Source organism: Fukomys damarensis, unplaced genomic scaffold, assembly GCF_012274545.1.
Source record: "Fukomys damarensis isolate Sample0158 unplaced genomic scaffold, DMR_v1.0_HiC HiC_scaffold_1, whole genome shotgun sequence".
Taxonomy (NCBI): Eukaryota; Metazoa; Chordata; class Mammalia; order Rodentia; family Bathyergidae; genus Fukomys; species Fukomys damarensis.
The window spans coordinates 61,251,731-61,267,214 of record NW_022900913.1 but is presented as its reverse complement, the minus strand read 5'-3'; the positions used below and the strand labels follow the sequence as shown (position 1 = coordinate 61,267,214).

Genomic DNA, 15,484 nt, shown 5'->3' with positions numbered 1-15,484 from the left:
TTTTACATAATCAACATATGTGTTTCACTGAGTGTCTGTGATTATGTCTAACATAATGCCAAATAAGGAGAAACAGAAGAAGCACAGGACAGGGTCCTTGTACTTAGATGATTTAAAATCTAGTTATTTGTGATTATCAAGACACAATTTAAAGATAAGGAACTAACAGTACCTTAAAGTAAAAATCATCTGTGAAAGTACTCACTCTGGAAGGTTATACCCTGATGTCAATAATGCTGTGGTTGTTCAAAAAGTTTTTTATACCCTTTCTTTCAGGGCTGCCTTGAAGCCCTTACACAAATCAGTGAAGAAGGCAGTGGCTGCTTTCCTTTGAGTGTTGCCTCTCTTCCCAAGCACCTAGCTCAGGCACTTGAGTTATTGCCATGCTTGCTTTCTGGGCTTCTTATTTTATTTTATTTTATTTTTGGTATGGGACCAAACTCCGGTTCTTGTGCTTATGACGCAGGCGGCAGCACCACTGAGATAAATTCCCAGCCCTCTGGGGCTTCTGGTTATTTTAAAATGTCAAGCCTGGCTGTTCTTGATGATCTTCAGAAGAACACAGCAAAGTACTGGTGACCATGAGTACTCGGGGACAAGGGGCTCAGTCCTCTGCCTCTCCTGCTATGTCCTGTGCTGCTGTCTACTGGACACAAGCCGAACAGGAGCCAAGGGTGCATCCCCTGGCCACTCAGGGCTAGGATGATGGGCAGGCTGAAGATGGTGAGACCAGTTCCACACAGGGCTTTGGCACCGTGAAGTTCTGTTATTTCAGTATTTTCTTTTGCTGCTCCTTAGACATCTGGCTTTGATAGTGAAGGACAGAAAGGTCTGCCTGAAGCTGGCAGCAGATTCTCCCAATATTCCCTTCTAGCCCTGTGTTTAAAAAATATCAGTAATTAACTAAAAGATCCCTACATACGAGTTGAGTCATAAATGTAAATATACATATATCCATGTGCATACACATACAGTTTGAGGTCTATATGTATGTGTGTGTTGCATGTGTAAATGTATGTGTATATTCTCGCACATCTGTATTTGGTGGGTGACAAGGCTAAGTGGAAAACCTGCAGATACTACTGACATATTCACTAATGCCTCACTCACATTTGTATCTTAACAATCATTCGATTTCACATCCCCTTTCCAAAAGACAGTGATTTTAGTGTTACATATTTTTAGGAAATACATTCATTCTGAAATTTCTAGCAGAGTCCTAAATATAGTCAGTATTTTAACACAATGAGAAGTAAATTAAGTTTTTAATGTAATGGGACAAAGTATAATTCTTCAACATACAAATTCCTCTGTTAGCATTTGTTTTTTGTTTTTATTTTTTGTTTTTTTGAAAGGAGTGTGATGTTTTTATAGACTTATGAAACAATGAAGAGATCGATATCTTTGGATGATAAAATGTCAGAAAACTGCAGTTTATACGGTTTCTATGAAATCATAAATTTCTGCAAACAGTGGAAGGATTGGGAGTTCAGGATGTCATGTTTTATTCTACAGAGAATGTGTTTTTGCTTGTTTTTCTTCTTTGCAGTTCTAGGGGTTGACCAAAGGCCTTCACACTGAACTACATCTTCTGGCCCCTCCCTTTTATATTTTATTTTAAGAAACTTGCAAAGTAACTAAATTGCCCAGGCTGGACTTGAATTTTTGATCCTCATGCCTCAGAGTGCTGGGATTACAGGTGTGAACTACCATGCCCAGAATAATGTTTTAATTTGAAAGATTCCTGGGAGATGATAATTGGAATAAGCCAATTTTCACTTGATTCAGCTATTTTACTCATTGTCAAAGTATGCTTTCCTCATCTTCTAATTTTGTTTACATTTAAAAATATGATTTAAAGGGCCAGGGATTTAGCTCAGTGGTTTCACCGCCTGCCCCGCAAGCCCAAGGTCCTGAGTTTGATCCCCAGTACAAAAAAAAAATGTATGATTTAAAGAAAAAACATTTCATATCTTCCAGAAGAAAGGTTTGGCTGAGTGATTTCTTGCCTACTTTTAAAAACTAAACCAATTTATGTTAGGAGAGTCATTCCAGTTCAAAAATGAAGATGGTTTCACGTCTCATTGAAATGAATAAAAAAGTTAAAATAGCAGCAAATAGGAGATAGCAGAGTTTGTATCTGATCTCTTGAAAATGGACAAGAGATGGCACTGTATTGACAGATTTTATATATATATTTATAGATAGATAGATAGATAGATAGAGATATAGAAAGATATAGATAGAGAGAATATGCATCAGATACACAGTGAGCCATGATAAAACAGTAATTCAGGGGGCTTCAAGAACCACTTCTTTGATGATAAAATGATCGACTATAACAAAAAGTATAATTTAGGAAATGGAAGAGCTTTGGAAAGGTGAAGGCCTATAATTTTTCTTTCAACAATGAAAAAGGCAGTTAATTAGAAATTCCTAGGAAACCAAATGTTTTACAAGTCCCAAGTCAGTCCCAGTATGCAGCAAATTGAAATACAGCACAGATTCGTACATCAGATGAAGTATAAGAGAAGAGAATTCATTTGACCTGAATGCTTGGAACATCTTCCTGAACGTGGTGTAAGTTTTGTAAAACAGGATTATTTTTCTTCTTCCGTTGTTTTAGGCACACTCCTTTGTTCTGCAGTGGATATTTAGAAAATCACTCAAGAAACAGGTATTAGACAGGAAGTGCTATAGGAAGTACCAAGCTATGTTAGATAATAGGTGTCAAAGGGAGCTGTAAAATTGACAAGTTTCAAGATAGGTATCTGAGAACCAGAGACGGACCTAACATGTAGGCAAGAGAACAGTGGCCCTCCTACTTTGCTTACTACCAAAGAGGATGCTGTCCGATTGGGATCAGACCACACTCTCAGTAAACTTGAAGGAAGGACAGATGCCTGCCAAGGGGGAGAGACCAGTCTGGACCTCGCCAAAATCAGGCCTGCCGCTGGGTGTGGCAGGGCACAGCTTGACCCAGCACCCTGGGAGGTGGAGGTAGGACTGCAATCATGTTCAAGCTCAGCCCGGGTAACTTAGCGAGACTCTGTCTCAAAATAATAATTAAAAAAGGACTGGGGGACATAGCTCAGTGTGAAGGCCCTGGGTTCAATCCCTCTCTAGTAAAATAAAAGAATAAATAAAATGTGGCCCAAGAGAATCAGCAGGAAGGACACCTGAACCCCAAAATAAGGCATATTTGGAGTGGCCTTCTGGAAATGCCAGAGTCTGGAGAGGAAGTAGCATTCACAGAACAAGGCATGTGGTAAGAGAAAATAGGCCCACGTTTTCCCTGGAAGGCTCTGTATCCCCTGTCCTGGAGATCTGCCTGGCCCTTTCTGGCTTCCTGCCTGGGGCGGGGCTGGGTGGGGGTGTGCGCTTCTGCAGAACAAAAGAAGGGCAAAGTTTGAAAACCCATTCTGAGCTCTGATTTTACATGGAATCGAGGCTGTGTCTGCTGAGTGAAATGATTATAGGGCTTTCTGTTGCCTCAGAATACTTGGGGAAGTCCCCGGAAAGCCAGTGTTTTCAGACAGGTACAAGAGAAGAAACTCATCCATGGAGCAGATTTAAAGGGAGAGAGGGAGACAAACCTAAATTTCACTTCAGACTTCTATTTCGTGAGTGCTGCTATTTAGTAGGAAAATTATAATAACATTGCAAATGTTATTCCTTGAGCTTTATGTTTTTAGAATTGAGCTATAAATGAAGTTTGGAAGACCTAAATATATATGTTTTAACTTAAAAAGATAACAAAGAGAAGAAATAAACATTTAACGAATTACATTTGGGAAAAGGAGAAAAAGAGGAGAGAGGGAAGAGCATGTGATTTTAAATTCCTTGGCTTTTATAAAGGATTATCAGCAATTAATACTTAAAATTGAAGACAAGGTGTAGAGGTACAAGGCTTCCAATAGGCTACATTTGTGTTGCAATCTGAATGTCTGTGTGTCCCCCACCCTGACCCCAGTTCATATTTTGAAACCAATGTGGTTATATGAGGAGGTGGAGTCTTTGGGAGGTCATTAAATCACAAGGTAGAGCCCTTATGAACAGAATTAATTCCCTTCATGGAAGGGACTCCGGAGAGCTTGCCTTGCTCCTTCCACTGTAAGAGAACCCAGCAAGAAGTCACTATTATGAGAAAATGGCCCAAATACCGCATCCCCCAGCACCTTGTCTTGGACTTCTAGCCTTCAGAAGTGTGAGAAATAAATTTCTGTTTTTTATAAGGCACCCAGTTTGTGGCATTTTGTGGTAGCAGCCTAAAGAAACTAAATAAAATGAAAATAAAATGGGAAAGGGATTGGTGTCAGGAGGGGGTGACATATTTTCATTTTATCCACTTCCATACTTTATGAATTTTCATTACCATACACATGGTAATGAGATTTAAATAAAAGTAATAAAAATGTTGGTTTAAAAATTCCTACCTTGCTCTAATCCAGGGTTTGGTATGCATATTGAGAGCACTTCCCCAGCTCCCGTGCTTTTCAGAAGCGGGTGGCAAAAATCCCCTTTCTGGGGCCAGCTCCTCCGCAATCGCCCTGATGTGGTAGGGCTCAAACCCACAGCACCCACCAATGTATCGGACCCCCAGGTTGTAGGCCTCTCTGGCGTATTTCTGAATATCCCATCTGGTTGCGACTCTGGGCTCCAGTCCTGTGATATAATAGTTACGGCATTTCTATTACTGTCCCCATCTTTAAATGCATTCTTTCCAATTAAAGAACTATCAACTTTAGTTATGCATCCAGATAACTCATGTTTGGTTAACACTAAATGCTTTTGTCTTATGCAGTGTTGTGTTATAAAACTACCATAATTTATTATAGCCATTTGCATTTTGTCACAATGAGAAGCACAGAGCCCTCTGTCTGTGCTGGAGCTCACCAAAGGGATATTCCGGGAGGTCCACGAAGCCCCCTTTGCCACAGTCAGGCGTGTGGAAGCCCAGGGGCTGCACCATCAGGTGGGGGCTCAGCCCGACAGCCCCCAGGCCCTGCTTCATGAAGCACAGCGTCTGCAAACTGGTTCTGGGCCCAAATCTGCAGTTCACACCAATGATGTCAGCCCCTGCGCAGGAAGACAGACCTTTTACATTTCATCGTCTCTCTGTTTATTCTCTTTGTAAAAGTTAGAAGCTATGTGAGACATTAGCTACCCCAAGATTTATAGATAAAGCAACTGATTCCAGTTAATTCTTTAACTTTCTATTTTCTTACTGATCTCACAGTATTAAGCAAACATCACTACGGTTAATAAACAGTCACTGAGAGGCCCCTATGGCATGCAAGTTACCTACCTGCCTTCGCCAGCTGCACAGCACACCCTCCAGGTGTCACCCCATGCATGTCTCCCTCAGGGCCGATGCACATGGTCACTGCCACCGGCTTGCCCAGTTCTTTTAAGACTTCCACAGCCCACACAGCTTCTTCCACATGCTCAAAATACTGAGAGATGTTATTTTTTCTACCGGTCCCAGTATAAAGTAGAATGGTAGAGCACACATGTTGCAAAGCAATCATAAAAACGACTCTGTACAGGTGATGAAACCTGCTAAGGAATGTGTTTCTAGCACTCTGATGAAAAGATACTTCCTGAGTAAAACTTTAATTCCTTCTGCAAATATATACAGATTTTCATTCGGGGATCATCATTTAGTGAAATGATGACTATTAGTAAAAATCACATAGATTTTTAAAATATTTGTGTATTTGAAATCATAATTTTGAAGGACTGAAAATGTAGTTTATAAACCTTGGGTTCCTGTTTTATGTAACTATGGTAATCAGAAAAACCAATGAGTAGGTGGTCACGCGTTATGTTTGAAAGCACTTTCACATACATTCGCTTCTAGCTAGCTATTCCTAAGTGCTCCGTAAGGTGAGAAGGAGAAGACTGAGTGCACAGTGGAGTGGGCCTCGCCAGCAGTGGCCTAATGAGCTCATATGGGCTACAGAGTGTTCTGAGGAACTTTCTGTAGTATCCCAGTCCAGAAGTTGACTTCGAGGAAAGTGGAGAAAAGCTGGCAGCAATCTGTTTCTTCCTTCTTAATTTAGAAACAAATTTGGCAGAAGCAGTGGGTGAGGAATGACAGGGAGAATCACAAAAGAGGTTCCTCAATCAGCGAAGCTGTGTCCCCCAATCTGGAGAAAATGGGGAGTAGCAGACTGGGTGGTCTCTGTGAACCACACCTCCAGTGGGTCAGCTGGGCCAGTGGCCCTGGGCCTTGGGGAGGCTGATGAGGCTGGGTCTGCCCTGGAGTGAGTGGGGATAAGAGGGGAAATACCAGCCAGGCCACTCTCTTCTGGTTCAGGGTGAAGATGGGAGCAAGGGGTTGAGCCAGGCAGCAGTGGCTGCGTTGGCAAATGAGGAGTGAGAGCTTTGGCTTTGGAGGTAGAGGGAAGAGAATATTCTAAGCCTTCCTGGGCAATCAATGATCAATATTTACCAATCCTTTCCTCAAATATCAGTCACGTGTTCCAGCTAGAGGAAAAGCAGAGGTATGAACTGAGGAAGAGAAGGATACTACCCAGCATCTAGTCTTACTGGTGGGACCTGGATGAGCCAGAACAGCCAAATACAGTGGTACCTTGGTGCTCACCATTACTTAGTTCTGGGAGGTGCAACAAAAGTACTGAAAGCGACCAAGTACCAAACAAGCCATTTTGGCAGGAAAGGTGGTGAGACACAAGGCAATCGACACCCACAAGTTTGAGCTTACAAGGTGAATCTGGAACAAAATTTTCATATCAAAATATGTTGAGTACCAAATTCAAGGAGTTTTAAAGCAGTCAAGTACTGCCCACACCTTCCTCACTGGGTCCAGCCCATCTCTCCAGCACCTTCTAGAGTGGCCTCACCCTCAGGGGAAGATGCTGCTTGAGCTCCTGTCCACTTCCTCTTGTTAGGGCCCTGGAGTCAGCCACTACAACCACCCAGACCTTAGAGAATCAAGGCTACGTCAGGCCTTCCTGAGTCTGTCCTTTGGCCTGACAGAGAACCCAGGCTACAAGTAGGAGAGTGTTGGCTGGCCTGCGATACACCGACGTGTGCCTCTGACCATGCACATGAGCAGGATACAAGCACATGAGTCCAGCCAATAATCTAATAAAAGTTGAAGGCTGTGCAGTCAGACTCGTCAAAATAGGCTGTATCCTGTTCCTCCAATATTGGGCTTACCTGCAGAGGATGGTAATATTGACTATGGCCAAAGAAGGCTGTAAAGAGTTAGGCCTACAAGTGGCTTGTTTGTAGAAGTGAGTCTGGCTGAAGCCTATGTGCAGAGTTCAGAGTAACTCGCATCCAAATTCCATTCCCAGGACTAAAACCTCCAGACTAGAAGGACAGCGTTCTAATTATAATCATATATTTTGTCTATTCTGTTCCTAATTTGAGAATGTTTTGTCTTGTATTTAGGAGCCTCGTTTACATTAATTTCCACAAAAACCACACATCACCTTTACCCCATTTGATTGTCAATAAAAGTCAATTCCAGGGTCTTTGTCAGTTGCACCGGGATTGGTCGTCCTGGCACCCCACTTTCTCTCCTAGTTCTGCCTCTTAGTGTATTTTTTTTCTCAGGCCTGCATCACACACTGGGCAGGTAGGGACTGGAACCTGACTACAGGGGTCTTCGGCATTTACCTCTGCAATCAGGAAGTCCACGTTTTTCCTGGCAAAAACCTCCAGCTGTAGTCGGAAAAGTTTTTTAATTCTAGCTTCATCCTTGTGGTATTTGTACATCGATGACTGGCAGATTCCCCCTGCTACCAAAGCATCACCTTTGCCAGCCACTTCTTTGGCAAGGTCACAAGCAGCAGAATTTACCTCTTCCCACTGATTTGAGAAAGCACAAGTTGAGACAGTAAGCCTGACATTCTTAACTTGAAATATAATAGATAACAAAGGGGGCAAAGTTACTCATGTAAACTGCAATATAAGAAGGCCAGATTAATTGGATAAAACCTACAATATAGGTGTGGCATTATATTTCCATTATAGTGTACTTACCATGCCAGGTCTGAATAACTGTTTGCCTCCATGCTTGAGCATAGCCCTCTTTGGAACAGGGTCTATGCCTTGTACTGAGCATAGAGAATGGACCACAGATGGTAACTATAAATATAACATTTACTGGTACCCATTAGATGTTTGTTCATTAAACAAACAAATGAACATTAACATTTTCAACAATTAACACTCTGCACTTTGCAGGATATTTTAGGTACTTCCGCATGGTTTACCTCATCCATTCTTCTCCATGGGTCTATGAACACAGGGCTGCTGTCATGTGCGATCTGCAGCGAGAGTTCACTGCATAATGCATGGAACTGTCCTATGCAGTCACCCAGACAACAGGTAGCAGAGTTGGGTATCAAACCTAAATTTTCTCATTCCTAGGCCAGAGCTGTGTCCTGTCTGTCTTCAGACAGGCAAGGCAGAAAGAGATGGTGTGAAATGAAAAGGCAAAAGGAGCATCTACAAAGTGTTCTTTCTCCGAAAGCAGCCCAGGACAGCCCTGCCCTTCTGATGGCTGGTTGTGCCTGGTCCCGTCCTCTCCTCTACCTGAAGAGTAGGCAAAGCTCCTTTATGTTGTGTTATGAGTTAGCCACACTGTGCGTGGATTTTATATGATAGTGCAGTAGCACATCAGGTGTGTCCCGGGCTGCCCTCTCCTCCCAGCCCAGGTACAGCTCACCTTGCTGTCCATGCTGTCCTCACTGGCAGAAAAGGTGAACGTCTGCATGACATTTGACCCCGCCCTCAAGAATTCCATGTGAAGCTGACGAACTACAAAAAGGTTGGGGTTTTGAAAATAGAAATTAAAAAATAATAATAATAAAATAAAAATGCCAGGCGCTATCACTCTGAGCAGCCACAGCAGCTCCCTCATCCCATCACTTTTAATCAGACCCAGTTGCAATCCCAGTACTGACAAATAGTCACAGGTGAAGTCCAAAGAATTCAAGGACAGAATATGCTGTCTGGAGGAGCCCCACCATTTGCCTGAGGCCCAAGGTCTTGTGTCACTGTGCAGAGATTAAGGCCTGGTTGGCCCGTTGCTCCCTGATCTCTTGCTCTGCAGAAGTTTACTGCACACCCGATCGGTGAAGGGTGTTGGTAGTCCTCAGCGGAAAGAGGAGGAGCTCATGGAGAGCATGAGTATGGCACCCACAGCAGGCCCATCCACAGCAAGCAAGCATGGAGGGAGGCTGAGGCAGGAGAATGGCAAGTTCTAGCCTTGGACGTTGTAGTAATTTTAAAGGGGGTGGAGGGCTGGGGTTGTTGCTCAGTGTAAAGTTCAAACTCTAGTACCAGGCAGGGGGGAAAAAAGCCATCTAAACATAATCTTGGGCCTCTCAAAAGTCATCTCTTTCTTTTTGAAAACTTCCTGCAAAGTACCAGAGTTGGGCCTTGGTCCTGCCACTTGCAGAACTCTGGCTGTCTGGAGAAATAGTGTGAATGGCAGCTGTACTTCAGGTACCCTGGGCAGCCTGTGAGCTCACTCCTTGGTCCTCACAGGTGGCCACATCCTGTGCCACATGACACACGGAACAGTGAGTCCTTGGCAAGGTCCAGGAACTTGGGTAAGGTCATGCAGCTGGTCAGTGGAGAATTAAGACAGGACCTCGGTTTGCCTGGTACACACATGTATGCATCAAATCAGTGCCATTCAAGGGTACATTGTTAGCTTGTATGTGGTTTCTCCATATTCTTGGCTTTATTTTCCCACTTTAAGAGCACAAATGCACAAAAAGAATAGAGTTAAGGTTCCAATTTGATGTTACCAATCAATCTTGTCAGTTTCTTCCATCAATGCTCCCCCTGCTCCCAGCCAGAAGCATGATGTGAAACTAATTATTCCTTTGCCTTCTCAACCCAGAACCTGGCTGTCAGTGCTCTCAGGTTGATGGCTGCCATTAATCATTCTTACTACAAAGGCTGTTACAAGTATGCACATCAGTTGGCAAGATGAATAGGAGCAATGACACTTTTTACTATTTGAAAGAAACTCTTGAGTCTCTTTAAGTATTAAAATGTATATTTTAGCACTGCTTATATAAGAAGATGCAATGCATATGTGTGGAGGGGAAGAGAATTTCTTTTCTCCTCTTCTTTCTTTTGTACTGGGGATGGAACTTGGGACCTCGCACTTGTGAGGCAGGTGGTGGAACCACTGAGCTAAATCCCAGGCCCAGATAATTTATTTTATATGTTCTAGCTCACATCCTGTCTCCACATCTTGGCAATTTTGCACATAAACTTCCCTTAGAAGGGCTCACTGTTTCTTCTTAATTTTCTCCCATCTAGATTTAAGCATAGTGTCAGACAAACACTCTAGGATGATGAGGCCACTGACCTGCATCTGGATGTTCTACTACGGCTTCCGGAGTCCAGAGCCCTGCCTTCACATAGCCTCTCTTCTCCAGAGTGATGAGAAAGCTGCCGTCCCCAATCACTACCTCCCCTTGGTCCAGACGCTCCAAAATACCCTGAAAAAGAGAAAGAAAAATCACTCAAGCTCTCCTCATACCTTATTTTTTTAAAAAACTCATTTTCTAATTGTATGAAATGTGGCATTGTTTTCTTGGAAACACAGTTCTGCTAAAGCTGTGTCTAAGTGTTTCAGAGAGTGAGCATTTTATCCTACTTGGTCAATCCAGGCACCTATTTGTGCAATCACCCAAAGGGCCTGTTTGTTTTTCATTTACTCTGGGTCAAATTATAGTGAAAGTTCCGATGTCCTGGAAATTATTTCGGTTTTTCAATATGTTTATGAGGACACTGCTATTTGTCTAACTAATACGTCTTCTCCCTCTTCTTTGGCTAGTGTGTTTGTGTGGGAAGATGATATACTCACTTTAAAAGCATTTCCCAGGCTCCCTGCTGCTGGGAGTGGCCTTTGTGACACACCACTGGCCAAGGAGACATAGGGGGAAGATGGCGGAGGATCTGTGCAGAAGTACTGCTCTCCTGAGACAGTGCCTACTCCTTTCCTTCTTTCTTTTTGTTCCTTTCTTTTTTAAAATTTATTTTTTTTCTTTGAGTGTATTGGTACATTTTAGGTATACAGTACAGTTACATTCATCATTGGGTTCTTGTACCTTTACATGACAGGTCTTGGTTCTCATTTTTTTCCCCTTGTCCCTGCCCTCCCTTCACTCCTTCCCCCCTCCCCTATTTACAAAGACTTTGTCTTCATTTTTTCTTTTTCTCATATTTTTTCTTTTCCTTATTTCCTTTCCCCTACCCTTCCCACTCCCCTACACTGTTAGCCCTTTTCTTTCTATTTCACATGATCAGTTATACAATTTGGATCTTACTTACACTTTCAGTTTTTCACATCAGAGAAACTGTTCAGTAATGAAGTCAGTATAATGCTTGCGGATATAGCAGGAATCTTGTGGCCACTGGAAGCCACATGCTAATATTATAGACAGTTAAATTAGCTGGATATTAATAAACAGAGAGGGATGGGCCCTGGAGAAAGTCACATGCAAGCACCCCTAGAGATAAAGAGTAGCTTGAGATCACACTGTGTGTGATTAGTACCCCCATCCAAAAAGTATAGGTGGGCACAGAGAGTATAGGTGGGTGACTAGCACATCCGGATCCATCCTCCTCTCCCTGTCCAGGAGCTCCTTTGTCCTTTCTAGGTTAGAAGTTATAGATAAGCTAATGTGAATGATGCTTGCCTACATAACTAGATTTCCTACTGGGTCAACATTAGCTAAGCAACTATCCTTGGACTCCTATAGGTCAATTGTGCTTTGACCCACTTTGTATCTGTGTTGTGACTTTATTACACAAATTACCACTGACAAAGGCCTCAGTGGCCACCAACTCAGGACCTCTCCTGCAAATCCAAGAGCTATTCTTCTCCGTATTTCTTTTCTTTTTTCTTTCTGGTATCAGGGATAAAACTCAGGACCTTACGCTTGCAAGGCAGGTGTAGCACCACTGAACTAAATCCCCAGCCCATCTTCTCCTTATTTCTAATAAAACTCTTCTAACTAACTTTCTCCTTTGGTTCACAATTCCATTGCTTGGTGCTGTTGAGAGAACACAAGTTCAGCATATCTGACACCTCCCAGGTCAGGAGTTGTTTTCCCATCACATAGGGCTGGTGGAGCTAACAGGAGTCTAACTTCTCAAAAACTTTCCTGAGTTGCTTCAGGTGGCCCCTCTCTGGACCTCCAGCTGGATGGGAAACATAAACCTCTCATTTGTGTTAACTAAGAATCAAAATTAATATTGTCCACAAACAATTCCAGAGGGACAAACATTCTTCTGGATTATAGGTTAGCCTGCCATCTCCCATGTCCAATCTGTCACAGGGTTGCACAAATGTCTCTCATGAATTTCTCATATTCACCCACCACTGGATTATTGGAATGGTCTCCAACCCATTCTGGCCCCGAATCTACCTGTCCTGTAGCATCTGATTACTTGCCTGCTTCCTCACTTTCACTGTAGGAAAGACAGGGGAAAGGGGACACACCTTATTTGTCTCTATCCCTACCATAACTTCAGGCACCTCACAAGAAAAGACCCTTATACCAACAGCTTAGCAGAGAGACAAGGCTGTTTTGATAATGTCAGATAAGTCACATATGCTAAAATTTTGGTCCTGAAGAAAAAAAAAAAGAAGTCACACCTAAACAGAAAATTAGCTAGGGTTTTAAGAAAATTGATGTACATATTATGACTTCATGACACTGAATAAATGTGAGACATTTCATTTACCACATGGATGTCCATGTTTGTCAAACACTTTAAAATTGCCATTTTATGCCGGGTGTGGTAGCACACGCCTGTAATCCCAGCACTCGGGAGACTGAGGCAGGAGGATCGCTGTGAGTTCAAGACCAGCCTGGGCTACATAGGGAGTTCCAGGTCAGTCTCAACTACATAGTGAGACCCTGTCTCAACGCCCCCCATGCCATTTTACTGCAGCTGATAATAAATGATTAAATCATTAGGATTTGTATTCAAAGCACCTTTTCACTGCTCCTTCCTGCTATACTTACCACCTCAGTAAATTAGTACACCAATACAAGCTAAAGACAGAAGCATGTGACATAAAGAACACTGTAAATTGTTTTGCAGAGCACTGAGATTCGTTTCCATCCTTTTCTTCATGTGGGGTGAGCCTGTTGTGGGTTGGATAGTGCATTTATGCCTCCTTTTTCTTTAGATAGCAACACTTAAGAGCTCTGGATTTGAGATCTGGCTTCAGGGCAATCTATTCATGTTTAAAGGAGGACAAGTTCCCCTTGTAGCAGGAGGTGGCCTGAAGAGTCAATCTGTCTAAAATACCCTGACAACTGCCTGGAATAGCTACAGGACTGTGCTTTTGGATTAAAGAACTGTTTGTGGAGTTCTCTGTGGTAATTAAATGAATTCTTAAAATGTACCTGTCAGATAAAGAGAGAGGGTGATTATTTCCTCCCCAATAACACCTTAACCCCAGGTGCCTCTTAGCAAGGCATAGTGGTGATGCAAGAGCAGAGATTCCCAAGGACCTGCCCAAGGACAGGGTGTTGAAAAAAAATCTTTTAAAAAAGGAAATAAGGGACAAGAAAAAATTGAAACAAAATCTTTGTAAATAGGGGAGGGTGGAGGGGGTGAAGAGAGGGCAGGGGTATGGGGAAAAAAATGAGAACCAAGACATGTCATGTAAGGGTAAAAGATCCCAATGATGAATGTAAGTGTACTGTATACTTAAAATGTACCAATAACCTCAATAAAATAAAAAAAGAACTATAAAAATGAATACAGCATCAGAGGAAATTGAGAGAAATCTGTGCAATGTCCTTTGCTTCTTTTTCGTTTTATTAACTTCATTTCCTTCACTTTTATAATCAGAAGAATATAGCCCCAGACATGTTTTTGAAATCCACATTTCACACCTTGTGTCGTGTGCCTCTGTGACAGCCTCCCTTGCTGTGTGTACACCACCACTTTCACATTTTTCATCCCTCTGACATGGGTCTCCTTCCTGAGGACAGGACTGAAGCACTTGGCTTGTTCTCATACTTGTTTGATCAGCTGCCTAATTTATCAAGTGACAGACCTTAATTTCTTTAGCGTCCCCTATTGTAGGGCATCTTTTTTTTTTCAGATGAGAAATTCTTTTATCATCTTTAGAATCAAAATACTTCTTAAAATATTTACATTTTACAGCAAAAAGGATAGCAGAACACAGGATCATGTACAAACTTAAGTATTTAAATTTCTGAAGAGTCAAAAAAAATGAAAAGGAAAATAAGAGCCTATTACAAAGCTGTCATGGATGGTAATACATTTCTTCAGTTAAGTGCAGATTAAAGTAATAAATGTAACCCTTGGACTTCTGATTCTTGGAAAAAAAACAACTACTCAACTTAGTATATGCTAGTTAGGAAGTTGCTTGGCTTTTTGTTGCTTCTCTACATTTTTCTTAAAAACTGCAATTTTAAACAAACTTACAGAGCACACATTACTTTTGAATTAGTCATTATATAAAGGAATTTGCTGGAGGTGGTAAATATATTCCATAGTTAATTATACTTATTAAGGAATAAAAACTAAAAATTTGAAGACTTTATTGCACATTATTAGATTATTGAATATACAGTAAAACATATAAAATATTGTAAACGTTGTAAAATGTTTAAAAATATTAAATTCCTATTACCAAGTTCAGTGTGAAGGGATGGCTTCTCTCAACATTTTAATATTAATAAACAAACGGGCCCATCCGAATTACAGGGCTCTGGTGGTGGCTCTGAGGAGTCCTGAAGCTGCCGCCCCCACAAGTTAGGCCCGAGATGGTTCGGTTTAGTCTTCTCTCCGCCCCACACACCCACTGTTGGAGAAATAAAGCTGGTGCCGGCAATCAGACTTGAGTAGGGACCAACAGCCCGGACCCTGGTGGTCAGAAGACAGAGGGACCTGCATGCCCACCCCACCAAGCAGGCCTGGCTGCCGCCTGCACCAAGTTCCGGAGCTGGGGCTGTGGGTGCCTGCGCCCCAACCCAGACTTCAGGGTCCACCTCTGCTGTGCACGAGGCCGGCATCCACGGACTGTAGCCTGGCTCTCTGAGACTCAGTTTCCTCACCTGTAAGGCGGGGATAATTGTGCAGGTGCTTGGTGTACTCTGTCCAGGGCCATGCCGAGGAAGCACCCGGAAAGACGAATCAACCGGCTATGTGGAAACTGAGGCTTAGAGCACACATCCAGGCCTCAGGGCTAGGCTCGGGACCTAGGCAGGACTTGAACTCCAGCTGCTCCGAGCCCAGTGGCCAGGAGGAAGGGAGGCAGGAAGAGAGGGAGGAAGGGACTTACCCTCTTGGGCCGGGGACCTCCAGTAGGTGCCATCTCGGGCTCTGCAGGCATCTCCGGAGCGCTGGGCGCAAATCCCGCCCCGCCTGGGGGAGGATCCACCCTGCAGTCCCGGCCACCTCGGTCACCCCGCCACCCCGGGCACTT

General features: G+C 42.9%; 1 protein-coding gene across 3 annotated transcripts; it reads right to left on the bottom strand.

The window, feature by feature from the left end:
• Window positions 1-288: 288 nt before the first annotated feature.
• On the bottom strand, window positions 289-15,475 carry Bhmt2 (betaine--homocysteine S-methyltransferase 2). 3 transcript variants are annotated; one of them, XM_010619088.3, is made up of 8 exons: window positions 15,341-15,474; window positions 10,370-10,502; window positions 8,708-8,799; window positions 7,654-7,845; window positions 5,309-5,456; window positions 4,897-5,079; window positions 4,437-4,665; window positions 289-876 (listed from the first exon to the last, which is right to left on the bottom strand). In XM_010619088.3, the coding sequence occupies exons 1-8, from the start codon at window positions 15,389-15,391 to the stop codon at window positions 795-797; spliced, it is 1,110 nt and encodes a 369-aa protein (XP_010617390.1). In that variant the 5' UTR covers window positions 15,392-15,474; the 3' UTR covers window positions 289-794. The 3 variants fall into 3 exon arrangements, with proteins under 3 accessions (XP_010617390.1, XP_010617392.1, XP_010617391.1); XM_010619089.3 differs by lacking the exon at window positions 289-876 and adding an exon at window positions 2,276-2,641; XM_010619090.3 differs by lacking the exon at window positions 4,437-4,665 and having other exon boundaries at window positions 15,341-15,475.
• Between the last annotated feature and the right edge of the window lie 9 nt (window positions 15,476-15,484).